This window comes from Muntiacus reevesi, chromosome X (assembly GCF_963930625.1).
Source record: "Muntiacus reevesi chromosome X, mMunRee1.1, whole genome shotgun sequence".
NCBI classification, from domain to species: Eukaryota; Metazoa; Chordata; class Mammalia; order Artiodactyla; family Cervidae; genus Muntiacus; species Muntiacus reevesi.
The window spans coordinates 49,211,187-49,239,022 of NC_089271.1; the positions used below are offsets into that span (position 1 = coordinate 49,211,187).

General features: G+C 44.8%; 1 protein-coding gene across 2 annotated transcripts; it reads right to left on the minus strand.

Moving 5' to 3' along the window:
• On the minus strand, positions 1-27,783 carry GNL3L (G protein nucleolar 3 like). Of its 2 annotated transcripts, XM_065915715.1 has the most exons (17): positions 27,739-27,783; positions 27,246-27,451; positions 24,825-24,892; positions 17,623-17,663; positions 16,595-16,702; positions 15,342-15,458; positions 14,551-14,634; positions 14,256-14,391; positions 13,243-13,346; positions 11,376-11,520; positions 8,897-8,984; positions 8,231-8,405; positions 8,007-8,149; positions 7,230-7,366; positions 4,973-5,100; positions 1,879-2,098; positions 1-297 (listed from the first exon to the last, which is right to left on the minus strand). In XM_065915715.1, exons 1-17 carry the CDS (start codon positions 27,766-27,768, stop codon positions 215-217), a joined length of 2,013 nt encoding a protein of 670 aa, XP_065771787.1. In that variant the 5' UTR covers positions 27,769-27,783; the 3' UTR covers positions 1-214. The 2 variants fall into 2 exon arrangements, with proteins under 2 accessions (XP_065771787.1, XP_065771788.1); XM_065915716.1 differs by lacking the exon at positions 27,739-27,783 and having other exon boundaries at positions 27,136-27,332.
• Between the last annotated feature and the right edge of the window lie 53 nt (positions 27,784-27,836).

Consider the following 27,836-nt stretch of genomic DNA (forward strand, 5'->3'; position numbering starts at 1 on the left):
TTATTTTTTTATTTCTCTTGTAAACAGAGTAGGGGTTAAATAAAGGTATTAGGTTTGTCAACTTCAGACACTTGGGACTTTTTTTTTTTCCTGGAGAAAGGAGGGAAGTGAGTGAGGGGTTCTTTTAATATGCAGGTGCTTCAGGGAGAAGCAAACCATTTCATCTGCTATTTCCATTGGAACTGGAGTTGGAGAGGGAGGTGAGATCAATGGATCAGTCACCAGCACTGTCATCAGCATTGCCAGAGAGGTCAAGAGCGGACATCATGGAATCAGACAGCTTGCTGGCAAGTTTATCTGCAGATGGAGAAAAAGAGGAAGTCATTTGGTGGTTGGCTTGCCAACAGAAGGCTTGCAGGAGCTAGGCTACATTTATCTTTGTCCGTACCAAACTCCCAAACTGGCTCCCTAACCGCCCACCAACAACACTGAACAAAACAACTGGTGGGCTACTGGCAGCCCACTACTGAATCTCACAGAAAGATGCATTTGTCTACCTGTGAAATGATCACCCCAAAATAGCTTGTATCTCAGAGTCACACTACTGAGCTTCAAGTATTTTTATCTCTTCCTAGTATCAAAACAGCTCTTTTCTTTTACTGTGTTGAACTCAGCACTCTGCCATCAGCAGTGCTTTGTTAAGACCCCCAAAGCTCTTACAGCAAACCAGCAGGATGGCAGTAGGGGCTTTGAACCTGAATGCTCACCTCCAGCCTTCAGCCACACCCTATTATTCCTTGGGATTTTCCTCAGACATAACCTCCTTCAGGAAGCCTTCTCTGATCACCTCTATCCCACCACAACCTTCAAGCTAGGTTAGGTTCCCTCATTTTGTTTTCTGTCTTCATGGTGATCACTTTGTGTTCCCAATGTCTGTTTTCTTATCTCCTCCTCACTCCAATAAGACCAGCAGTTAAAGAGCAATTAACCTCTGTATTCCCAGGACTCAGTGTAGAATCAGGCCAAGAGCAAATGGTTATGAACATAGTCTAGTTCAAAGAACAGGGCTTATGGGATCAATCAATCCTAGGTTCACATTTTGGCCCAAATACCTGGAGTTTCTGGGACCCAGTTTCCTCACTTACCGAACGAGAATAAGACTTGCAATGAGTTGGTGAAAATTAGTATAGCATGAAGACCTAAGTGGACCGGCCACACAATGGACCACCATTAAAATAAAGGGACTTCTTTTGTGAATTGATGGGGAGATATCTGTAATATATGTTGAGTGGAAAAATGATGTGGCAAATTGTATGTTCAAGAGACTAACATTTGTCTAAAAAACAGAACAAGGAATATATAGATATTTGTCTGTAAACCTACCCCAGGAAATGAGACACAAGAAATTAACTGGTTGCCTCTGGGGGGAGGCCTGGAACTAGGGGACTGGAGGAGACTTTAATGTATACCCTTTTGTACCCTTTGGATTTTGAGTGTTTTATCTATAGATAAAGTAAACATATGTATGTAGCCTGAAAGTTTCTTAACACATAGAAAGCAATGATAAATAAATGGGGTATTTGATACATAAGACTAGGCCAGTGGTTCTCCGAGTGTGGCCCCCAGAGGAGCAACATCAGCACTGACTAGGAACCAGTTAGAAACATAAATTCTCAGCCATCACCAACAGCCAACCTACTCAACTAGAAACTCTGGGAGTAGGTCCTAGAATCCTGTTTTAATAAACCTCCAAGTCACTTCTAAAATAAGCTACTGAAGTTTGAGGACCACTCTGCTAGCAGGTGATCCTCTTAACCCATCCCTGCCCCTTAATCCTGGCAGAGGGTTAGACACATGGAGATGCTCATTTAGGAGCCCTTAATTAAGGCCTCAGGTGGTTCTTTTTTGGAGCACAGGAGGGTGGTCAGGTCCTCCCACCTGCACGCTTCTGGATCATCTTCTTATTCTTCAGGGCAGATGCCAGAGCCTGGCCCTGCTGCAGGGGGTCTGTCTCCATGATCCTCTGTAGCACTGGGCGGCGGTCCACTGAGCAAACATCCACTGTGCTATTGTTCCTAGGCTGAAGGTTCACATTGCGCTTAGCCCATCCCATCTGATGACGGTTTGGATTGGTGCAATACCCAGTAAGATCTCCAATCTGGGGAAAGTGAGGACAACAGTGAGGTCTGGGCCCCCAAAATAACCCCAAAGAGTTCTGCAAAGGAGGTAGGGACAGGCTTGCATTAAGAACAGGAGTCTGGAGTTACAAAGAACTAATCTTCAAGTCTGGCTCTACCACAGATTGGCAGGTGCTTAGTTATTCTTTCAGCCACAACTTGTTCATCTGTCAAGTAAGGGTAGGCAGTGGGTAGCTTGCCTGGCTTTTACAAGAATAAAATGAAAAAGTAGAACTACTTGTCAATGACAATTGGTATTACAATGATTCTTTGTTCAAATGACCTTTTAAGGTCTTACTCAATTTAACAAATATGTTCCAACATCTATCTTGTGCCCAGTTCTGTACGGGGAAATGCTGGAGAAATGATTCGCATGTACACCCATCTTTGGGAAGCAACCAGGCTAAAGAAGAAAAAACCCAACCACATCACAAGTTAGAATACGGTAAGTGCCCACCAAAGATTTGCAGCCTAAGTGACAGAGGCTGAGGGCATGGTGGTGGTCAACATACTGTGGATGGAAGGGTCATTCCTGACTGAACACTGGAAAGCACAGAGCATACCTGGGCAACCAAAAGGGTATCTACTGGGCTGGAGTAGAAGGTACACAGGGTCAGTAAAACATAATATTGACAGAAAGCTCACTATGTGCCAGGTACCTTTCTAAGCACATACATGTATGTGTGTCATATACATACATATGAATATGTATACATGTACTCACACACACGTATGTATTAACTCATTTAATACTGGCAACAATGTCTTTGACAAACAAGGTAACACAGCTAGTAAGCAGTGGAATAAATCAGAACCCAAGCAATCAGAATTCTATATGTATGACTACCTACTACACTACAGCGGGGGAAAAGCAATGCTACAAACCCTACAACTCTGGGGTTACAGGGGGCGGGCACCATTCACAACACAGCACACTTAATGGTATCTCCCAGAGTTGGACAATAGAGTGGCCCTTCTCATGGCCCTGAACCTGAGCCTGGAACTTGTAATACAGAGCAGGGAACTACTGCTGGTCTTTGAGGAAAAATGGTATGTTCTGGGTGCTTGGGGGATGGCCTTAAACTCACAACTTTAAACTGATTTTCCTATAAGCACTAGGGGGAGTTTTGAAACTATGTGAAAATGGGAATGGGCATAATTCCTACCACTGCCCTAAGGCAGGTCTTATCTCTTACAGAGCACAGGCAAGAGTTTCCTTCATAGACTCCCTACCTCTACTCTGGCTCCTTTTTTTAAAACTTGATTCTTACTGCAGTCACTGGAGTGGTAGTTCTAATATATAAACTTGACCAAATCACTTCCCTGCTTAAGAAACCCTTCCAGATATTATGGAGCCATCAAAAATGAAGTTAAGTGATCATATGAAACAATCTACACTATGAATTTGTAAGTGAAATAAGGAATGTGCAGAAAAATACAAACAGCATATGACTATTTGGATTAAAACAGATCCAATTAAAATAGATTTGGATTAAAAAAGCTATCTGCTTTTATGTGTTTGTGCATTGAAGATGCAATAGCTCTGAAAGGACACTCAAGTCTAATAGTGACTGCCTCCAAGGAGGGCAGGGTGGCTGGAAGAGAGAAGCAGGAGAGATTTACTTTTATTGTATACTCTCTACCTTTTTTTGGGTGGAGGGCACCCTGCACAGCTTGTGGGATCTTAGTTCCCCAGGGATTGAATCCAGACCTTGGCAATGAAAGCATAGAGTCCTAACCATTGGACTACCAGAGAATTTCCTACCTTTTCAGTTTTATACCATGTACCTAGTCAAAATATTTTAAATAAACAAAATGGGAAAAAATTTAAACCCTTTGCCTTTCCTCCTCTTGCACAAAATTGCCAACTTTCAGTGTTTACCTATTACTCATGGTTTAAAGTCAAACTCAAGGCCTTCAGGGATCTGACACCAGATTCACCCTTCCCTACCTCTACCCTGACTCCAGCCACCTCAGACCACTAGTGATTTCTGCAAAATACCATGCTCTCACCCTTTCAGGTCTTGGCACATGCACAGGCTGAGCCCCTGCCCAAGGGCTACTGCCCCTCTTGCCCAGAGAATTCCTCAAATTTCAAGATGTGGCAAAAGTATCAGAGCCCCCAGGAAGACTTCCCTGGCTCACAAGTAGTATAGGTTAGGGCCCTTAAGTTCATGCTTTCCCACCATCTGCCCTGAATCCCTGTGTGTCTCCCATCAGTGTGGATATCTACGGCTTAAACCACTACACTGTGACCTCTTGAAGGGCAGAGACGGGGGGACTGGCAGATGAAAAGGCTGAAAAAGCCTCCGAGATCACAGCACAGCATATCAACTTGATCCTGTAGGTGCTGGGGAGCCATGAAAGGGCAAGTGACCTTTGGGACCTGCCATATGGGACATATGTCCAGGTCAAAGACAACTGGAAGCTTAGGCTAGGGTTACAGGAATGGTAGGCCACAAAGACACCTAAAAGAGCATCTATTAAGATTTAGGAGGGAGAAGACAGACTTGGTGACTGTGTATAGGATCCAAGATACCAGTTAGAGGGAAGGACAAGTAAGGGATGTCCAGGTTTGTAACTTGAACAGCTGGGTGGATAGATGGGGATCCTGTTCTCTAGGGCTAAAGCTGGGCTTGGAAAGCTGCCTGAGAGCATGCCTCCTCCTTGGATCTGCCATTGGTTAGCAAAGGATATACCCTGACTACAGCCAGAGTGCCCACAGGAAGTGAATGAATGACCTGTACCTCCCCACTATTATAGGTGGACTTCGTGGGAGCCAGGTGGAAGGGACTGACCATTTCCCAGAGCCCTTGGGTAGACGAGAGGGTTGCCATGAAGAAATAGACAGGTACCTTATACACGGTGGTTTTATTTTCCATGGCATCTGCTATTTTCACCATCGGAGAATGGAGCCACTTGATCTCCATTTCGAGCGGGTCCATGTCACCCAACAGCTCATCCGATTCTCCAGTGGCCAAGCCTTTAACACAATCAATACCACTGTCAGGGCCCTGGCTCCTTTCTGCTACCAGTCCCCTAGTCAGGCCTCAGTGGAAAGGATATGTGGATACTGCCCAGGGGAGTCAAGAAGGAAGGCTCTTTTATTCCTGCTGGAAGGCCACATAACAAAGGATTAAAGGTGTGGGTTTTCCACTAGGGTACTTGCCTGCGAGTCTTAGAGTCTTAGCTTCCTCATCTGAAAAGCAGAATGCCACAAGCCCTGTAACACAGGGCTGCTGTGAATCACAGCAATGGGTGCCTGAAATGCACTAGCCTGAGACACTGCTCTATAAATGGCAGCTACTAGGATTCCCTTCCCAGGACCAGGCCTCTCTCCCTATTTCACTGGTGCCTTGTCTGGAGCTGGCCTCTACTGCAGACTACAAATGTGTACATTGCCCTGGGCCCATACTACCCTTGCACCTCTTCTAAACTTTGCCCCATCTCCTTCCCTGGGCCTCTAATTTCTAATCACTCTTCAAGATTCAACACTAGGGCAACTAGGAAACTCTGATTATTAACCACTCCCTCTTCTCAATTTCTGGGACCTCAATCATTTGCTAAAGTGCATTCTCACTGCCAGAGCCCCACTTGCCCTCACATACAGCCCTAAAACTGTAAGCTCTAATTCCTCCCAAATGTTCACCTGACAGAAAAGTAAAGTTCAGAAAGAGGGCTGACTTGCCCAAAGCCCACATGGGGAATATATCCTGAAGCAGGCAAGAGTCTTGTCCTCATTTGTAATCCAAGCACACTAAAAGGCCCAGAGAAGGAAAACTACTGGCCCTCAAGAGAAACAGAGTAACTGGAAGCCAGGCCAGCCAATACTTTCTCCACTACCCCAGAGTGTCCACAGACAGACCCAGAGAGCACCGGGTACCTTTCTTGGGTGGGGTAGAAGAGGAAGGAGCTGCAGATGGTAGAATAGCTGAAGAGAATTAACTTTCCACAGGAGTTTCTGAAAGTCATACCTTTGTACTCCAACAAATAACCATCTTAAGAACAGCTAATATTTACCAAGCATGTGCTATATGCCAGGCACTAGGTTTTACATATTAAATAAGTCTTCATAACTGTCTTATCAGGTATGTGCTATCATCCCATTGTACAGATGATGTCATTGGTCATGGAGAGGTTAAGAAACTTGTGTAGCACTACACAGCAAACAAAACTCAGATTTTAATCCAGGCAGTTCATTCTTCTAACCACTCAGATACACTGAGTTGGAAGTCTTCAACAACAGGGCAAGAGAGCTAGTTTGAATGCCACATCTACCTGTCACTGACCATGTACCATTTAGCAAGTATCACCTTTCTGTGTCTCAGATGCCTCACCCACCAATGGGGACAAGAGTAAAAATGCAGGAATGGACATGCAATGGCTGTGACAAAACCTGGGACAATGAGAAGGGTTTTCTTTTTTGTTTCCTTTTTTAATTGGAGGATAATTGCTTTACAATGTTGTGATGGTTTCTGCCATACATCAATGTGAATCAGTCATAGGTGTATATATATATATGCCCTTCCCTCAACTTCCCTCCCACTTCCCATCCCATCTCATCCCTCTAGATTGTCACAGAGCACAAGATTCAGCTGCCTGTATCATACAGCAAATTCCCACTGGCTATCTATTTTACATATGGTAATATATATGTTTCAATGCTACTCTCTCTATCCGTCCCACCCTCTCCTTCCCTCCATATCTCCTTCCCACCAGTCTGTTCTCTATGTCTGTGGAGAGAAAGGGTTTTTGAGAGAAGTATCTCAGTCCACTCCAGGCCTCAAGAGATGGGGAAAGGAAACTCACCCTTCCTAAACACCTTACCATGTGCCAGGTACTTTGTTGATTTTTTTCATATCTACTAAGAGCCCACAACCAGCCAACCCCCCTCTCCACTCCACCACCACCCTATCTTCCTGTGACCCAAATTACAGTTCCTCACTTTGTGGGAAAAGACATTAAACTTAAAGATGTTTAAAATAGTTCTCCCCAAGCCAGACTAGGGCCAGAGCATGGGGAGGTCAAACATGGGACCTGTTGTCAGGTGTTTGTGGCTCCACTAGGGCAGGACCAGTTGCTGGGCAGGCCAACCCACTCAACCCTACTTACATTCCATGGTGTCTTCATTGGCTTGCTCGGTATCCTCAATGTCAAAGACCTCAGTCATCTCCTTAACGATCTCAGCACTGAGATGGGAAGGCAGAGTGTGGGTGGAGGGTGGGAGTGTATAGAAGCTGATCTTCCCGCTGCATTGGGAGGTGGGAAGAAATTGACGTTATTAAGACAACAAATGACAAATGAGGACTTTGCTGGTGGTCCAGTGGTTAAGAATCCACCTGCTAATTCAGGGGGCACGGGTTCGATCCCTGGTCCAGGAAGATTCCACATGCCACAGGGCAACTAAGCCCATCGCCACACCAGCTGAGCCTCACATGCTGCAACTACTGAAGCCTATATACTCTAGAGCCTGTGTTCCACAATAAAATACTGAAATAAGAAGCCCACACACTGCAACTAGAGAGTAGCCCCACTCACCACAACTAGAGAAAGCCCACACACAGCAACAAAGACCCAGCACAACCAAACATAAATAAATGAATAAATAAAAATTTTAATTATATGTTAAAAAGCAAATGACCAGTCAAAGAAAGAATGAGTTTTCAAGTCAGAAACAGTGAGAGTCAACTAGAAAGCCCAGACAGTAACTTCTGAACAAGAGGTTGAATTGCTGGATAATCACTAGGCATGAGTTGCTGAGAAGGATGTGACCTGATGCCTTGGCCTTCCCTACCCAGGAAGTCAGGCTGCCCCTCTGCTGCAGTGAAAACAGATGGGCCCCCTTGTGGAGCCTGACTCCCAGAAGGCCTCACCCTTACCCCTACTCACCTCACCCAGTCAGCCAGGACAGCTTTGGCTGCCTGCTCCTGACTGTACACGCCCCCCTTCTTCTTCTTCCCCAAGCGGTGGGCCACTGCAGTCAGAAAGTGCTCAGTGGTCTGAAACCCAGAGACACCATAATAGCTGGAAATCTGGTAAAGAGAGGAAGAAATCATGAGTAATAAAGAAGGGCCCTTGGAGCAAGGCAGGGCATAAGTGAGAGCCCTGCATACCTCCTCCAGGTTGCAGCGTTGCAGGATGGTCTCCACCGGGGTCACAGGGTCCGCCAGCTTCTGCATGTGAATGCAATTGCGCAGGATAGTGCCCACCTCTGAGTTGGGTCCTGGGACGATGCCCGGGGCATCCAGCAGCCTGATGAACTTGTCCAGGTAGACCTCCTGCATGAACCTGGGTCAGGAGAGGGGAGATAAGAGAGAACGTAGGACAGTGATGAGCCCAGATGTGTCTGGCATCCTCTAGACCAAGCACCCAGTGAAGAGAAGGAGTGTGACAAATGGCACACAGATGAAGGTGGAGAAATTCGGGGTCTGATTCTAGTCTGATTCACTTCTACCACCAGGGACTGAGCTGCAGGACCATAGGCAAGCCTCTGACTCTCTGAGCCTGTTGCTTCATCGAGGAAGCAGAACTGCTTACTCAGAGCCCAATCTTGCATGACTGTCAGGAGGCTTGAAGGAGCTGTGGCGGGGGGGAACACCCAGCTGGGTGCTTGGCCCAAACCCAGGATGTGCCAGGTAAATGAGGGCTATTAATGAAACTCCCATGCCTACGGCAGAATCAGAAGGTGATCCAAGATAAGGGACAGGGGTTAAAGGCATGGGAGTTGGGAAATGGTAGAGTGAAGGACCTGTGAAGTAGGGGAGCAAGCAGGTACTCACTTGGTGACCCCAGGAACAGCTCCCACACTACACGCACGGCTGCGCTTCAGACTATTGATCAGGCTGCTCTTCCCAACATTGGGAAGGCCTACAAAGAAACAGCAGATAGCTCAGGGCAGGAAGGGTCCTCAGAAATATTTGGGACAGCCTGCATGTGGGAGGCCCAGGCAGGGGCAGTGTGACCAGGCCATGGGAAGCCAAAAACAGAGCCTGGCCTCCTACCTTTCTGTCCAAGGCCCTGACTAAGCCCCTCCATGGCCTTTCTATCCCTTTCCTCTACATGTGAGCACCCTGGCTAGATGTGTTCCTCTCACTAGATGTGACACTCACCTCCCACTCACAACCAGCTTGGGAAAGGTGCTGGATGCAAGGCCTCTGTGACACAATCCAACGGATGGTGGGCACTGGGAAGTGTCATAAAACAGAACCATCCATCCTGGTGTATAATTCACCTGGCAGGGGATAGGGAGTGGGAGGTGGGGCTCCTTTGAGATGTCAGTCTTTGAGGAGTTTTCTGTCTGTGGTGTGTTTTTCTGTTTGGGCACCTGTAAGCGCCTCTCGGTCTATGGATGTCCTTGTCTATTTCTTACTCACTGGGTCTCTCATTCCCACCATTCTCTTTCTCTGTGTGCTAGAACTTACATGTGTACTATTTATTCCAATAGATGTGCCTGTGTGTATATCCCTTGTGTGTAGAAGTCTCTGTGTATCTTCTCTTAGCTGTTCTCATTCTAAATACCATTGCTTTTCCCATTTCTGTCTTTCTCTCTATGTATCTAAGCAACTCTTTCTCTGCCGGTTTGTCTCACTTTCTCTCATTATGGCCATTATCCTTTCTCTCAAATTCTCCCCACCCCACCAATTCTGCCTCTTTGTTAATTCCCTCTATGCCAACTCCTCTCAGCTCTTTCTGTATATGGTCCTTCTCTCAGTGGGCTTGTCTCTCTACATGAATCACTGTGCTTCTTTTTCTCTGTGTCTCCCTAGTCCTCTCTCTGACTCTATTTCTCTATATATACATATATATCTGTCTCATCATAGATGTGTATCTGTGTCTCTGACATAATTGTGTCTGAGGGTCGAATGCATCTGGGCACACGTGTCTCTCTATGGCTGTCTGCTTGGAGGGGAGTTGGCTAAGTATGTGGGAAGGACTTGGTCTGCATGTATTTTGCCTCTGGATCTGTATGTGTCTTCATATGTATGGATCTGTACATGTGTCTGTGGATCCATATGTGTGTATAGGTCTGGGTGTACATTATTCAGTGTCTGCAACTTTGTTCCTGCTTCTTTCTATGTGCATCTCCCTCTGAATCTCTTTATCCCTGAGTTTGACTCACTTGTTCTTTCCTTGGGTATACATGACTCCCTCCCTACTCACATGAGAGGATCTCTAGCCCTCTCATGTCTCTCTCTGCAGGTCTCTACACACATTTTTGCGATCATATCTCCCTCTGTCTGCATGCCTCTGTCATTCAACTCTGTCTTCCTTTTCCACTCCCCACCAATCCCACCATTTGGTTTTCCAGATATTTTTCTGTATCTATTCAGGTATTTTACCTTTTTCTGTTTCCAGCTTTTTCTCCAATGTTTTTTTCTCTTGGCTTCATTCCTTTTCCCTGCTGGTCTATCTCTGCCTCTCTCAACTTCCCAGTTCCTTTCCCAACAGCTTTCCTTCAACGCCCTGGGTTCCAGGTTTGAGCCTCAGCTCTTGTCTCAGACAGGGGTGAACCCTACAAGTCCCTTTCCTTTCTCTGAGCTCTAGTGTTCTTATCTATGAAAGGGAGATGTTCACCCCTTTCTCCCACAGTTCTGGTGGGATGCATGCATATGTGTTCAGTCATGTCTTGACTCTTTGCAACCCCGTGGAATATAGCCCACCAGGCTCCTCTGTCCATGGGATTTCCCAGGCAAGAATACTGGATGAAGCAACCATTCCCTTCCCCAGAGTGGTAGGATGACATGGGTCAACTCTAAGCCCAGCCCCACACATTTAGTCCATGGTTCTAATACTCCAACTACAGTGGTGATTCTGAGTATGCCTCCCCATGTCCACCAATCCAAATTACAAATCACAAGAGCCTTCCTGGGACTTCCTTGGTGGCACAGTGCGTAAGAATCTGCCTGCCAATCCAGGAAGATTCCACATGCCTCATGGCAACTCAGCCCACACGAGCTGCAACTACTGAAGCCTGCACACCCTAGAGCCCATGCTCCACAATAAGAGAGCCCACCATAATGAGAAACCCAAGCACTGCAACTAGTGAGTAGCCCCCACTTGCCACAATGAGAGATAGCCCATGCAGCAACAAAAACCCAGTGCTGCCAAAATAAATACCTTAAAAAAAAAAGGACCCTCCCTGAACAGCTTCTCTCCTCCCTAGCCAAAAGTAACATGAAGTTCCCAGAATCCTTTCCCCCAATGAAGCCCCTGCACAAGGAAGAAATCTGGGCCTCATAACCTCCCCCAAGGCCTTACCCACAACGCCCACACGGATATGGGTGCGCACTTCACCAAGGCGGCAATAGTTCCCCAGAACCCTCATGAGGTTTTCAGCTCCAAAGCAGGCTTTGCTTTTCAGCAGTGACTCAGAGGCTTGATCCACTGGCACACTGCAGCGATTCTGGAAAATGAGGGGTATTACAGAAGAGGTATTAGATGAGAGCTGTGGTCTGAGCGCAGATTTGCAAATTTCAGGACTGCCTCCCTGTTATCACCAACATCGCCAGCATGAAGCAAAGGGCTTCTTACACAGGCCCTGAACGAACATCTGCCATTTCCCTGCTTCCACAAGGCCTATTTTTTCCAGTTTTTCCACCTCCAGTCTTCTTTCTCAGCCTCTGCCTAAACACATATCTCTTGCCTCCCTCAGCAGGAGCAGGACAGCCTTCTCGCCTCTAAGCAGGCCAGGTTTGATTTCCAACTCTGCCAGCAAATTCTGATTCCATTCTCTGGGCTTCAGTGAACCCTGTCTACATGATGAGGACATTTGCCTCCCTGTCCAGGGAAAGAAGAGATACTGTCTGGCCCACGTAGAGCCTACCTTCCCTTGATTCTTCACACAGGACAAGACCATTTCAACCTCCATCTCTTTATTCCTGATGCCACCTCCTCTGCCCAGAATGCCCTTTCATCTCTTCCTCTGTCCTTACTTACCTACCATAGTACTGCAAAATAGAAACTGACTTAAATATCCATTAATAAGAAATAGGTTAAGGAGCTATATCCTTAAAGTGGAATACAGATCAAAGAAAAACCTGTTATAAAAGGATGCTTATCAAATTTTTGATATCTAAAAGGTAAAAAATTATAAAGGAACTACCATGTTTCTCCCAGATAAACAGAGATTTAAATGTTTAATGATATCAAATATTGGCAAGGGTGTAGGGAATTAGGCCCTCTCACACATTCATCTGTCCCAGTAGTGGGAAGATAAATTGGTATAGCCACTTGGGTGGAGGGTAGAGAAGGGAGGTGGGGCTGGGGAGCAATTTGTCAGTATCTAGGAAAATTTAAAATGCAAAGTACCTATGACCCAGCCACTCTACCTCTCAGTACCCAACCTACACAAACACTTGCTGACTAGCCAAAAAGATGTGTAAGGGTATATATTATAGTACTGCTTATAATGATTAAAAAAATTGAAAACTATCTTTATTTAGTGTAAAAAAGGTAGAACTCTATAGAAAGATCTTCAAGGGAAAAAAAGTACACCTCAGGATGACATATATGATACACCCAAGCACTATTTTCTCTATATACAAATCCACATATAATATAAAGCACAGAAAAACATCTGGAAGGATATACACCAAACTAACAATGGTGGTTAATCTGGTGTATGGATAAAGGAGATTGGAATCAGGGGTAACAGTGAAAGGATATTCAAGTTTCATCTATACAGTTGACCCTTGAACAACATAGGTTTGAATGGTGCAGGTCCACTTACATGCAAATTTTTTTCACTAATAAATACTATGGTACTACATGATTTGCAGTTGGGTGTAAATGCAGAACCATAGATACTGAGGTCCAACTATAAGTTATACATTGATTTTCCACTGTGCAGAAAGTGGTTGTCCCTAACCCCTGTTTAGTTCAAGGGTCAACTGTAATTGCTTTTACTTTTTCTACTTTTTTTAATAATTAAGTTTTACACTTCTTACAAAACTGAAAAAAATGTGCCTCAGGACCCACTGTCTCTCCCTAGAAGCAACAAATGTTTCTGTACATTTTAATTTAGTCTGACATTGAAGACATATTTCTATGTTAATAATATAATTAGAAAAAGAGTATAGCCCCAGGCTACTGTGTAAGAGGCTAGATGTTTCTGGCCCCAGCTTACCAGGTTTTTGACCTGATGCTGGGTACTGGCCTTGAAAGCCACAGTTGGCAGCTCATTCCGAAGGTATTCCAGCCACTTCTCCACAACCTCCTTGGGGACCAGGTCTAGGAAAAATAGGAATGGATAGGACTGGTAAGAACATCACCTCATGGCTCACTCCAAAGATGCAGCCACCCACAACCCAGGCTTAGCCCACTTTCTGCCAACAGATATCTCCCTAGCCTGCCAGTCCCTGTCCAGTCCCCAGGTTAGTCAGAAAGGACAATCTAGTCTCAGGGACAAGTTGGCCCTCTCTAAGTAGACCTGTTTCTTCAAGGACAATGGGTAACCAGCTATATTTCTAGATGCCTTCCTCCCAGACCTGGGGCCCAGTACCAGAGGCCTCCCAAAGACTATTTTCCATTCCCTCCCTGGATTATTCTAGGTTGGGCCAAATGTCAAAAATAACCTTGAAAAGAATGGCTAACATTTATGAAGTACTGACCATGTATGTACCAAGCACTTTTTCATTAATTCTCACAATGATCCTATGAGATTGGGACAATCACAGCCCATTTCACACCTAGAAAAATGGAAGCTCTCAGGTGACATGACTTGTCAAAGATTCCAGAGAAAATAGACATCAAAACTGGGATGAAATCCAGACCAGAGTGACTCCTGAGCACATCCATGTGCTCTTCTGCCCCACCATCTGGGATCCAGCATGAGGGAGAAGAGGAACTGTCTAGCACTGGCCAGGCACAAATAAAGCTCAAAATGGCAAAAACAGAGAACTGAAAGGCAGACAGACTTTAACACCATTCTCAACTTCTGTTATACTGTGTGGTGTGCTTGTATGTTTCAACAAGTGACTTTACCTCTCAAATCTCTAGCTTTAAAAACTCAAACAAGAATTCCTACCTTGCACTATTTTGAATACCATTGAGTTGTTGTGTCTCAAGGTTAGGTCCAAGCTAGTCTTTTAAGAAGGCTTGGCCCCTGCCCTGCCTTACCCAATCCTGTCCAACACCTACCAATCTTGTTCAAGACCAGGACCAGCTTCTTGTTCCCTTCTGCCTGTAGGACAGTCTCCTCCATTTGGAAGCAGCGGCAGCCCAATGGGTCCCTGGAATCCAGGACTTCCAGAATCACATCAGAGTATTCCACCACCTGCAGGGCAGGGAAGAGGGTAAGAAGGCAAGGAAAGAACTGGGCAGGAATCAAAAGGCCCATAAAAGAGGTCTTCATCTTAGGAAAAACAGAAACAGAGAGGAGACACGACTGGATTGGTGCCCTCCCTAAAGGGCCTTAAGAAATGGGCCCCCATACCTTACGGAACTCCTTGTAATAAGCCTTCCTTGTAGCCTCATCATCCAGTTGAGGAAACATATTTAATTCTTGCAAAACTTCCTCCTAAAGGAAAAAAAAGAGGATGGTCCAGGGGAGGAGAGTGAGAGCCATCTTTGTTAACCATGGGAGACTGGGAGAGTCATGTGAATTCCAGCCCACCACAAGCAACAAAATCAAGAAGAAGGACAGACCCACATGGTCCATGTGTGTGCCTATTTGTAAGTTTGTGTTTGAGTACCAGCTAGAGGACTGGGTATGCACCTGAGTATATAAGGGAGGAATTTAAGAGGGAGGTGTAAGTGAGAAAAACAATCTATGGGGAACATGGGATGGAGGAAGCAAAATGTGTACTTTATACTAGAAAAGAAACTTTGAACTGGAAAGCGTAAATTCTGTGAGATGAGATTATATGCCAGAAATGCAGTTAGAAGTCCCAGAAAGAAGTGGACTGCTCTCTTAACTTTCACTTTACACTCTCAATCTTTCTCTCCTCCTGTCCCCCAGTCCTCCCGACTCCCAATCCCCAGTCTTTGTGTTTCAGCTTGGGAGAAAGGACCTAATCAGGGCTCTCCAACCACAGATACAGCTCTTCACCTCCCTCTCACCCTCCCTCCATGTCCCTACCATTTCCCATCTTCTCTGAACTGGTTTTCTACTTCCCCTCCAAAAATCTCACACCCTTCCTCTTTCCTTTTCACAGAGCAATGGCAAAAGATGCTTTTGAGCAAGCTCACACCAGTTCTACTGAGGGGCAAAGATTGCTCTCTCACCTTGCGCTCAAACTCCTCTTGGCGTCGCAGGACATCCTGGCAGTAGCTTTCAATGGTCCTACGTCGGTGTCTCTCTTGCTCCCGGGCAGCCTGCTGCTTCTCCCTCATCTCCTCAACCTAATAAGTGACCATACAAAAGGGCTGAAGCTGATGAGGTCTGCAATCTAAGGGAGGGATGGAAGATCAAGAGTAATAGGTAGTAGGTGACAGAGGGAGAAAACAGTGTGACTTGGCACAAGTGGGAGGAGCAGGGATACAGGGAGGGAGAAGACAAGACAGCAAGAGATAAAGAGATAAGGGGTTTGAGGGAAAGAAAGACAAAGAGATGAAGGAGGGGAAAGCATGGCAGACACTAATACAAGGAAAGTATATAAAGCTGAGAGAGATTGTCCTAGGCAGTGGGAACCACTTAGGATCAGAGAGGGGGAAAAAAACAAGACCCTGGGACGACAGAGGATGAGATGGTTGGATGGCATCACCGACTCGATGGATATGAGTTTGAGCAAGTTCCAGGAGTTGGTGATGGACAGGGAAGCCTACCATACTGCAGTCCATGGGGTCGGAAAGAGTCACACATGACTGAGTGACTGAACTGAACTAAACTGACTGGGATATTCCATCATTTAAAGAACACCAAAAGAAACTGGAGAAAAGGAAGGACATCCAGGAGAGAGAGATAACAGGAAAACCAAAGTGACAGTGCTTCAAAAAAAAAAAAAAAGCCTGCATATGTAAAATAGAAAACTAATGGGAATTCGCTGTATGACTCAGGAACTCAAACCAGGGCTCTAGAGGGGTGGGATGGGGAGGGAGGTGGGAGGGAAGTTCAAGAGAGAGGGGACATATGTATACCTATGGCTAATTCATGCTGATGTGTGGCAGAAACCAACACAACACTGTAAAGCAATTATCCTTCAATTACAAATAAATAATTTTTTTAAAAAAGCATTGTCTCAAATGCTGAGAATTGAATAAGATAAGGGAAGAAAGCGATCCATGAGTCTGATGTCAGAGAACATGCTGGTGAGACTGGCAGGATCATTCCAGTGGAGCAGTGAGAACAAAAACCAGACAGCCATGAACTAGGAGGTGAGCAAATGGAGACACTAAATCAAGTATCAAAGCAACTGCCCTTTCTTTCCTTTCCACAAACAGCCTCAACAACCCTAACAATTCTGGCCTTTGCCTGTCAACATTTCCATGGACCTGGCGGTCAAGTCAGGCCCTCTCTTTCCCCAAGGCAAAGGACTTACCCTCTTCTTCTTTAACTCAGCCTTCCGACTGGCATGATCATTGGAGTGAACAAACTGGGGAGAGGAGGCCACTTTGGTGGCTGCTTTCTTTCTATTCTGCTTTGCAGGCTGGATACCAAACAAGAGAGAAAAAAATGAAGATTTAATGAACCCATAGAAATCACCCTTCCCGGGGTGGGGGGTGGTGTTAAAGCTGCTCATAAGTAGATTTGTGGGAGGAAAGAGGAGAGAAGCAAACAAAAAGGGCTCTGTCCCCAGAGGTCCCCATATGACTAGAGAGACCCTTCTTCCCCTAGCTAGGCAGGGACTAAGTAAAGAATACCAGGAAAGTTCGGGGCGGGGCGGGTGGGCAGTAAGTAGAAAGGTTTCCCAAGTAAAGGCCAAGGGAATACTAAATAACTCTCCAAGTATAGCCCTTGGAACAGTAGTAGCATCATCTGGGCACTTATCAGATGCTGAGACAGACCCACTAAATCAGAAACTCAAGCAATCTGTGTTTTAACCAACTCTCCAGGTGATTCTGGAGGGCTAAAGTTTGAGAACTTTAACCATGCTAAAATTTAAGAACTGCTGCTCTGATGCAAGTTTTTTTGTCCACAACTTTCCCAGGAGGACCAGGAGATTCTGGAGCTGGGCCAAAGACTGTTTGAGTCCTGCCTCTCCATGAAGAATAGAGGCTTGGGAATTAAGACTCAAGTCCCAGCTGAGCTACTTGAACCTAGGAACTTTCTCATTGAGGGTCAGTTTCTTCATCTAAAAAAAAAATGAGATAATGACAATCCATATCAAGGTAAACTAAGCACAAAGCAGTATATGGCTTGTGGTGGGAACTTAATAAATGCTGCTTCTATGCTGAAGCCACCCAAATGGCTTTTGGGAAAGCCAAATCTGCTGATTCCAATGTGGTGCTCTATTTGGAGTCAACCAATATCTACTTGGTTTTGTGGGCCTCTTCTGGAGTGGGCAACCTGTTCCCAACCTTGTCCCCAACAACGGGTATACCTTACCTGAGAGTGGTACCAACTTACCTTCTTGTAGCCTTTGGAACCTTTACCTGGCTTTTTATTTTCTAAAAAAAAAAAAAAAAGCCATCATCCACCTACCCAACATGCTTTGAACCTTAATGGAGGTCAGGCAATACTGGGAATCTAAGGAAGCCTCAGACACCATGTCTCTCTAGGCACACAAGACAGACATAGAGCTGGCAGCTGCAGTGTCAGAAGAGGTACTGGATATTTCAGTGAATACCTGAAACATCATACCCAGTGCAAACTGAAATAATTCTTAAGGGAATCCTGTGAAGAGAGCAACAGGAACATGCACTTATAACTCCTCTCTTACAACTTCTAGCTGAGGCAGCTCAACAATTTTGGCACCAGGCTGAAGTGGGGGACTGGCAGCATGAGAAGGTGATCTGAGGAGTCCCACACAGCTAAACCAGAGTAGATGCCCTCAGCCCATGGGGAGAGAACTGTCCTTTCCTGCCGACCCTGTTCATGCCATTGCCTCCCAAGGGAATTACACTACTCAGCCAAACTGTAGCCTCCCTTTGATTTAAGGAGAAGAGAGCTCACCTTCTACAATCACACCTTAACCAAGCCTAGGAAAGTAAAAGGCCTCTCCCCACTTCAATTAGAAGTCCCTTCTGTCACCTCCTTCACAACTGGCCTCTCAGAAAGAATGGTGTCCCATAATTCTCACCATTTGCAAAGGGGCTAAAGGAATTCCTACAAGAAGAGGTTCTAGAAGGTCAGGATATACAAAAAAATATAGGAGCAGCTTGAGATTATCAGACAGAGGACAGGCTCCCCAATCACATCAGATGGTTCATATCAAAGCAGAGTTACTGTAGGAAACAGAGGATTTAAATATTACTTATTCTTAAGGAGATTCAAGAAGATACTTCAAAGGAACTGTATAAGAAAAAGATTCCCAAAACTTGATATTGAGTAAAAATTCAATGTACTGAAAAACAGAATGAATATCACTAACAGCCAAATTAATAAGCCAGAAGATCAAGGGAAGAGCTTCTTTGAAACAGAGCAAAAATACAAAGAAAAGTATAAAATAGAAAATGGAGAATGGACTCAAGACAGCTAGTATCTAAATTAAGAAGAGTTCCAGAAAGAGAAAAGATACAAATGGAGAAGCAATTATTTTTTAAAATACTAGATAAGTATTTTCCAAGTTGAAAACAGGATTTAGGCTTCAGGCCAGAAAGGTGCATGGAGCATCAAGATTAACAAAAAAAAGACACATATATGCCCTGGACATATACTGATGAAATTTCTGAGCCCCAAAGACAAAGAGAAAATCTTGTAAACTTCCAAATAGAAGACATTCCCAGCAAAGGAGAGAGAAACAGACAGCCTTCTCAAAGCCACAATTCTGAACACCTAAGACAGAAGAATAATCATTACAAAGTAATGAGACAAGGGACAGTATTCCAAGTTAAATTTCTACAACTGACCAATAAGATCACTCTTGTATGAAGGTAAAGGAAATTTTCAGATGTGGAAAGATTACCACCTGCATTCTCCTTCTGGTAAAATGACTTGAGGAAGTATATCAGCAAAAAATAAACATAAAACCATGCTAAAGGTCTCACAACTTTGGAAGAGTAGGATAAAAATAGTTATTTTTTAACATTGATAAAGTGATACAGAAATTTAGTTACACTTGATTTAAATATGAATGCAATTACCAACATAATTTTAAGTACTGATGGAGGATTTTTTTAACTTGTTAAACTTTTTAGAAGTAATAAGGGAATAAGAAGAAACAAACAAAAAATATAAAATAAGATGGTAGAAATCAAACCAAACATATTAGTTATTACAATGAAAGTAAATGAACTGAATTTCCCTGTAACAAAAAAATCAGATCCCAAGTCTTTTCTTCCACAATATTCACAATGCAATGAAAAGAATGTGAGGCTTAGAATTAACCAAGTCTGGCCATTTTACTCAACAATTTCCATCGGCCTAACTTCCCTGGAAAATGAGGGCCACGATGAAAGAAAATACATCACTTAGAGAGAGGAAAAAACATCTGCTTCAGAGAGGAGGGGGAGGAGAAACAGGGAAGAAGGTAGGGGTGCATTCACCACTCACAACACTGCAACACCCAGGAGCCCCTGTTATCATTCTTTAATAGTTTCAGAGAGAAAACAGCTACCATTTTTTAGCCAGCCAGAGCTAGGTTCCTGTTCTGGTTCAATAAGTACCTACCTATATGACCTTGAAGAATTTTCCTAAATCTGAGCACCAATATTGCCATATACCAACTCTCACTGACATTCAGCAGCAGAAGGTAGGGGAGATGCTTCATGGTGCAGCTCTCCATATCCTCAGCTAGAGAGATACCCTGGACCCAAATGGTAATGATAATGATTAAATCTAGGAAGATTACTGACAAGCCTAGAGAGAGTGTTCAAATACAATTTCAACTGCTGTACATTTTTGAATGGCTATTAAAAAGGAGAGTGTGTTTCATCGTTTAAAAGAAAAGTAGTCTTAAGACATCCTTCTCAACTATCTTCAAGCACATTTGTTCAACCTCCCAGAGACTTCCAAAACACTGATGCCACTTGCTTCTTCATTCAATGGCCACCCCATTTCCCTTCCTGTGCACCTTACACAGTCTGCCATTATGATGGATTACATAGCTGTGCAACCAATCACTGATGGCTGTAAATGTTTTAAATGTCTTTAACAGGTAATACAGTCATACAGTTCCAAAATAAAACCATGTCAGATACAGAAAACAAACTTACGGTCACCAGTGCAGGAAAGTGGGGGGATAAACTGGGAGATTGGGACTGACATATACACACTGCTATAAAAAATGGGGTTTCTCTGGTGGCTCAGACAGTCTTTACTGTCTGCTATACATCTGCCTGCAATGCAGGAGACCCAGGTTTGATCCCTGGGTAAGGAAGATCCTCTGGAGAAGGGAATGGCTACCCACTCCAGTATTCAACCCTGGAGAATTCCATGGACAGAGGATCCTGGCGGGCTACGGTCCATGGGGTCGCAAAGAGTTGGACACAACTAAGTGACTAACACTTTCACTTTCAGATATAAACTAGAAAACTAATAAGGACCTACAGTATAGCACAGGGCTTCCCTACTGACTCAGATGGTATAAAGAATCCACCTGCAATGCAGGAGATGCAGGTCTGATCCCCGAGTCAGGAAGATCCCCTGGAGAAAGAAATGGCAACTCACTTCAGTATTTTTGCCTGGGAAATCCCGTGGACAGAGGAGCCTGGTGGGCTACAGTCTATGGGGTCACAAGAGTTGGACATGACTGAGCTACTCAACAACAGTAATAACAGTATAGCACAAAGAACTGTACTCAATACTCTGTCATGTCCTATATCAGAAAAGAATCTAAAAAAGAGTGGATATATGTATAACTGATTCACTTTGCTATACGTCTGAAACTAACACATTGTAAATCAACTATACTCCAATAAAAATTATTAAAAATAAATAAAAACATGTATTCTCAGAGGTCTCCCTCCCATATTTGTCCCTAGTCCCTGCAGTCCTCTCACCACAATAAACCACTTTATTAGTTTGTCACGCATCATTCAGTTTCTTTGTGCAAATATAAATATATATTCTTATTTTCCCATTTTCTCCCAAGGAAGGTAATATACTATGTACTCCTGTCAGTAACTTGCTTTTTTCACTTAACAAATCCTGGAGATCTTTCCATCTAACTGTTTTTCCATACTACTTCACTTCTTTCACTTGCCAGGGTTCCTTTGTATGCATATACTCTATTTAACCAGCTAATTATTGTCTTTTTCATCACTATCAATAATTGTTACCAATAAAAATTAATTTAAAAAAATAAAATAGAAATTCTATCATCTTGTATTTAATGTTCTTAGAGTATAAACTAATTTTGTTCACTTTTCTTGTGTTGCTTGAAGAAATGATTATTCGTTTTTGGTACTGACATAACCAAAACCTGACTCTTGATGAAATTTTTATCATTATATAAAGTAAGTGAATTTTTTTTAACCAAGCCCTACATAGGCAGGGCCACCATTCACACAGAATACAAGGCCACTGGGTTGCACAATTTTCATCCAGTCTATCCAGTGTGCTATCCACATGCTATTTTCTCCTTGGGTGATGGCAGGATAAAGGCAGGGAAGCACAAAGTCTGTCCTACCATCCTTGCCTTATCTCTTATAAGAAAAAGTCCATGTATCATACTTGTCTTCTCCTTCTAGACTATAAACATCATGGTGGAAGGAGAGGGAAGGAGAGGGAATTGAGTTAGCATTACTGAGACATTCTAGTGCCTGACACACAGTAAGTGCCCAATAGCTATGCCTGGTCATGGTTGCACCCTTGGGACAAAAAGATAAACCAGGAGTCAGTGAGAAGTTGAAGAGACAGGGGCTTCCCCAGTGGCTCAGTGGTAAAGAATCCGCCTGCAACATAGGAGCCGCAGGAGACAAGGATTCGATCCCTGAGTCCAGAAGATCCCCTGGAGGAGGGCAAGGCAACCCACTCCAGTATTCTTGCCTGGAGAATCCCATGGACAGAGGAGCCTGGTGGGCTATAGTCCATGGGATCGCAAAGGGTTGGACATGACTGAAGTGACTCAGCAGCAGCAGAAGAGACAGACACAATCTACAGAGTTAATAGCCCTGGTTCCTATGGGTGCACAGGCAAGTGTAAACCAAGGGAGGAGGTTAACAGGAGCAATTTCCAGAGGAAGTTATGTATAAGGTGAAATCTGAAAAACAGGCAAGAGTTATCCCATTAAAGGATGAGAAGGAAAAGGAGTCCTGAAGGCAGAAACAACAGCAATTTATCCACACTGTCTATTTCACAGTAAGAAAAATCCATAGCTCAAGAGATGTAAGAGAACAATTTAGTGGCAGAACACTGTATGCATCCTCTGAAGGGTTAAATTCCAAAGAGAAATGAAGGCTGAATCTTTTAAGCCAATACTTAATAGAGTGCTTATTATGTGCCAGGAACCCTTCTAAGTGTTCTTCTATTTTAATGCATTAAATCCTCACAAAAAAGATCTTCACGACCCAGATAACGACTCAGATAATCAGATAACAACTCAAATAATGGTGTGATCACTCACCTAGAGCCAGACATCCTGGAATACAAAGTCAAGTGGGCCTTAGCAAGCATCACTATGAACAAAGCTACTTAAGATGATGGAATTGCCGTTGAGCTATTTCAATCCTAAAAGATGATGCTGTGCAAGTGCTGCACTCAATATGCCAGCAAATCTGGAAAACTCAGCAGTGGCCACAGGACTGGAAAAGGTCAGTTTTCATTCTCCAATCTCAAAGAAAGGCAATGCCAAAGAATGCTCAAACTACTGCACAATTGCACTCATTTCACACATTAGTAAAGTAATGCTCAAAATTCTCCAAGCCAGGCTTCAACAGTATGTGAACCAAGAACTTCCAGATGTTCAAACTGGATTTAGAAAAGGCAGAGGAACCAGAGGTCAAATTGCCAACATCCACTGGATGATCAAAAAAGCAAGAGAGTTCCAGAAAAACAACTACTTCTGCTTTGTTGACTATGCCAAAGTCTTTGACTGTGTGGACCACAACAAACTCTGTAAAATTCTTAAAGAGATGGGAATACCAGACCACCTGACGTGCCTCTTGAGAAACATGTATGCAGGTCAGGAAGCAACAGTTAGAACTGGACAGGGAACAACAAACTGATTCCAAATCCGGAAAGGAGTACGTCAAGGCTGTATATTGTCACCCTGCTTATTTAACTTATATGCAGAGTACATGATGAGAAGCGCTGGGCTCGATGAATCACAAGCTGGAATAAAGATTGCCAAGAGAAATATCAATAACCTCATATATACAGATGACACCACCCTTATGGCAGAAAGTGAAGAACTAAAGAGCCTCTTGATGAAAGTGAAAGAGATTGAAAAAGCTGGCTTAAAACTCAACATTCAGAAAACTAAGATCATGGCATCTGGTCCTATCGCTTCAAACTCAACATCCAGAAAACTAAGATCATAGCATCTGGTCCTATCGCTTCATGGCAAATAGACGGGGAAACCGAGGAAACAAAGACAGACTTTATTTTTTGGGGCTCCAAAATCACTGCAAATGGTGACTAAGCCATGAAATTAAAAGATGCTTGCTCCTTGGAAGAAAAGTTATGACCAACCTAGATAGCATATTAAAAAGCAGAGACATTACTTTGCCAACAAAGGTCCGTCTAGTCAAAGCTCTGGTTTGTCCAATAGTCATGTATGGGTGTGAGAGTTGGACTATAAAGAAAGCTGAGCACTGAAGAATTGAAACTTTTCAACTGTGGTATTGGAGAAGACTCTTGAGAGTCCCTTGAACTGCAAGAAGATCCAACCAGTCCATCCTAAAGGAAATCAGTCCTGAATATTCATCGGAAGGACTGATGCTGAAGCTGAAACTCCAATCCTTTGCCACCTGATGTGAAGAGCTGACTCATCTGAAAAGACCCTGATGCTGGGAAAGATTGAAGGTGGGAGGAGAAGGGGACGACAGATGATGAGACGGTTGGATGGCATCACCGACTCAATGAAAATGCGTTTGAGTAAACTCTGGGAGTTGGTGATGGACAGGGAGGCCTGGCGTGCTGCAGTCCATGGGGTCACAAAGAGTCGGACATGAATGAGCAAATGAACTGAACTAAAATCCTCACAACACTATTCGGCAAATACTATTTCTTTTTATTTCTTTATTAAGTAGGAACTATTATTATTCTCCTCTTCCCCCACCCCACTCCCACCTATTTTGTAGATAAGGAGAATGAAGTTAAGTAACTTGCCCAAGGCCACACACATGTAAGTGGAAGAACTGAGATTCAAACTCAGTCTGGCTCCAGAGTCCATACTCTTAACCACTGGCACAATCCATGATACCGACTTATAGGTAAAACTTATAATAAAGAAAAATGCTAAGCTGTGTTAGGGATATAGGCAGTATAATATGGTATTTACCCCTATTCACCCACAGTCTCTTGATCAAGTCACTTAACCTTGCTGAGCCTTGGTTTCCTTATCTGTAAAATGTGTATGGGGGATAACATGAGGGAAAACAACAATAATACCATACATAAAAGACAGACTAAATGATCTGGCTTATATTGGGCAATTTTTAAAGCTGCCTTAAAATACTGTATTTATTAAAGCTTAGGACTGGGAAGGAGCAGTAAAAGAAACTCACTGTGTCTAAGTTTCATCACGATGACTAACTTGAAAGCAGGTAGATTCAAATCTGCAGGCTTTTGTTTCCTGTCGGAATGGGAGAAGAACCAATTTGAAGACAGAAAGGGGAACCACAGTGCCACAAGCTCCCTTCTAAGCCCCCTGAAGGCAAAAGTACAAGATAAGGAAGCCCTAACAATTAGAGGAATTTGAGTGAAGGGGTTATACTGGAGCTGGTGTCTGGTATTGCTGAATATAATTATTAATAATAATATAGGGAAGGTAGGTGTAAACCTCTCTTCCTGGGTGGAGTCAGTGCCTCAATGCATCAGATGGGATCCTGGGTCCTCAATCCTCCACCCTGTAGTGTTATATACCTTAGGTAAGGGACTAGCACTAAACTTCTCTACTCTAAGGGAAGAGGGGTATGCAAGGACATCTGTTTCTACACACAGTATTTACTGCATCTCTTTTCCCCAAATAGGGAGTTCTATGTCTCATCTATCCTGGGAGTGAGGTGAGGGGGGAGACATATCCTAGGGGATAAGGGACCTCTGAATAGAGCTTCTTTTCTGTATGTCTATGTGGACTGAGGTCAGTGAAAAACCTTGGGGGAGAGGGGGAAAAAATCTGCGCCTGTTTATATGGCTAGGGTCTGTTCCTTGGCAGATTCCTTGACTGTAGGGAGAGCAGGATACCTTTTGTCACTCTACTCCAGGATACAGAGGAACTGGAAAAATTGGCACAGTGGCTGTGTGCATCTCTGCTGCATGGAAGAGGAGCACAGGTCTGTACATCTGTGTGTGTGGCAGGGCGAGGCGGGGGGGTGTCTTGAGTCTCTTTAACCTAGGGAGGGCCATGGGATGGGACTGATATGCCTACCTCCACTACAAGATGACATTAGTTCATTAGTGCCATGCTAACAAAGGGGGTAATTATTCAGGTTTCCATGAACAGGGCCTGCACCTTGCCTGCAGTGGGCTATTCTAGACCTTTCCAGGGAGGTGGGAGGGGCATCATCTGCTTATCTTGCATACCTGTTGAAGTCAGCAGTGTAGTAATACTGAAGGAAAAGGACCTCTGGTTCTCTACATGGGGAGGGGGGATGCAGCTATAAATTCAATGGAATGGCCCTTACACTGGGGGGCGGGTCGGTTTCCTACGGGTTTTTTTCCCCTGGATGGAGAGAAAAAGGTCTGAGCTCCTCTACCTCGGATAAGGGGGAGCCCATATGCACTGCACTGTGGGGTGATCAGTGATGTCACTGCCTCTCAATATTGCAAGGCACCTCTCTGCTCCTTTGGGGTCTCTCCTTTCCTACAGTTGGTGATTCTAAATCCTTGGTAGGGCAGGGAAGAAGGAATGATCTGCGTCTACCTAAAAAGAATAAAAAATCTGAGTCCCTCTTCCCCGGGGGACCCAGAAGAGGCAGTTCTCTCTCTTCATTGGTTAAGGCCTGCTGCTGTTTGCTGCAGGGCATTTTTGGTGGGTCAAGCCTTAACAAATTCAGTAAGCCAGCGCCTGGGGAGAAGGTGATCAGGCCTGACTTTCCTCAATGGGGACTCACTCTAGCCTAGAAGGGGTACATCTGCGTGGTTCTCTGTGGCCTGAGACCTGTGCCTTGAAACACTTAGGGAGGGGTGGTCTCGCACTTCTGCAGGAATGGTCGCAGGGCATCAGTCAATTAGTTACACAGGGGCAAGGTAGGAAGGTCTCTAGGTCTTGAAGCTAAGGGAAAGAGGTTCACTCAACTGTTTATTAGCTCTTCTGTTCTAGTGGTGGAGCAGGGGTGGGGGTAAATACATCAAAGCTTCTGTCATAAGGGAAAAGGTGCGCCGAAGCGGACCTGCCAGTAGAAATCTGCGCGGTTCAGCCTCGTGAGGAGGGAAGATATATCTCTTTACGGGGGAGTGTCGATGTCGCCACACCTTTGGGGTGTCCACGCCCGTCTACACGGGAAAAGTGTGGAATGGAGCCTCACTACCCTAAAGGAGGAGGGCACTCCACGCTTCTCCACACAAGTGGGGTCTGTAACTCTCTCCACAAAGGGTGTCCAGGGGTCTACTGGGAAAGGGAATAGCAACCCACTCCACTATTCTTGCCTGGAAAATTCCATGGACAGAGGAACCTGGCGGGCTACAGTCTATGGGATCGCAAAGAGTCGGACACGACTGAGCGACTAACACACACAGAAGGGTCCACGCCTATCTAGATAACGTGGTCCTTGCCCCTCTACACGCCAAGAATGAGTTTGGGCGTATGTCCACGTGCCGAGCAATCCCTGTCTCTCATCCAGGCCCTTCTACCCTGAAAGGAACCTGACTCTTTACCTCTCTGTTCCGGGGCTGAGGGAGCCTCTGGTTTCACCGCAAACAGTTGATCCTTTCCGCACGGCCGGCTAGGTGAGCTCTCATCACGAAAAAACAGAGTAGTTTCTTACCTACACTTCCGGCGGAGCTCTGAGAAGAGAAGACAGCACAACACTCTTGGCCCAGGTGCTGCGCTCGCCCCGCTAGTCTTCGACTTCCGGATCCCGGTCTCGCGGAGCCGGTTCAGTACTTGGAGCGTCCCCGGGGGCGGAGCTTCGGATTGACGGTTCGCGCCCGCCCGTCCCTTCCTCGCGGCCCCACTGGCCCCGCCTCCCGGCTGCGCAGTAAGGTAAGGTTATCGCTGAGGGGGAGGCGGGGAAGAGGGAGGGGGCAGTTCTTCATCGGCTGATGTGGCCATATAACCTACTTGTAAGGCAAGTTCTTGTCTGCGGGCCTCTGCCCGGGCCTGTATATGTGTGTTCTCGAATCTTAGTGACCAAGCTTTCTCCAGGGCCGCATCAGACAAGGGTGGGGGTCGGTGTCTTTGTCTACAATGGAAGATGGCGACGGGCAGGGTGTGAGAAAATGGCTGCCTGGGTCACATGTTTTGCAGCGTATACCCACCTGAAATGACTGGCTACTCCCAGCAACCATCCCGGCGTGCAGAGCCCCAGACAAACCCTGAGGGAGCCACTAGGAGCTCTTTCCGCATTAGCAAAGAT

Bases quoted from the DNA above. Each gene is read 5' to 3' on its own strand.
- GNL3L (XM_065915715.1), bottom strand. From the start codon at position 27,768: ATGGTTGCTGGGAGTAGCCAGTCATTTCAG. The intron at 2,099-4,972 runs GTACCTGTCTAT...CACTTTCCCCAG, and splicing joins ATAAAACCACCGTGTATAAG to ATTGGAGATCTTACTGGGTA. The intron at 298-1,878 runs GTGGGAGGACCT...CTCCATCTGCAG, and splicing joins GATGATCCAGAAGCGTGCAG to ATAAACTTGCCAGCAAGCTG.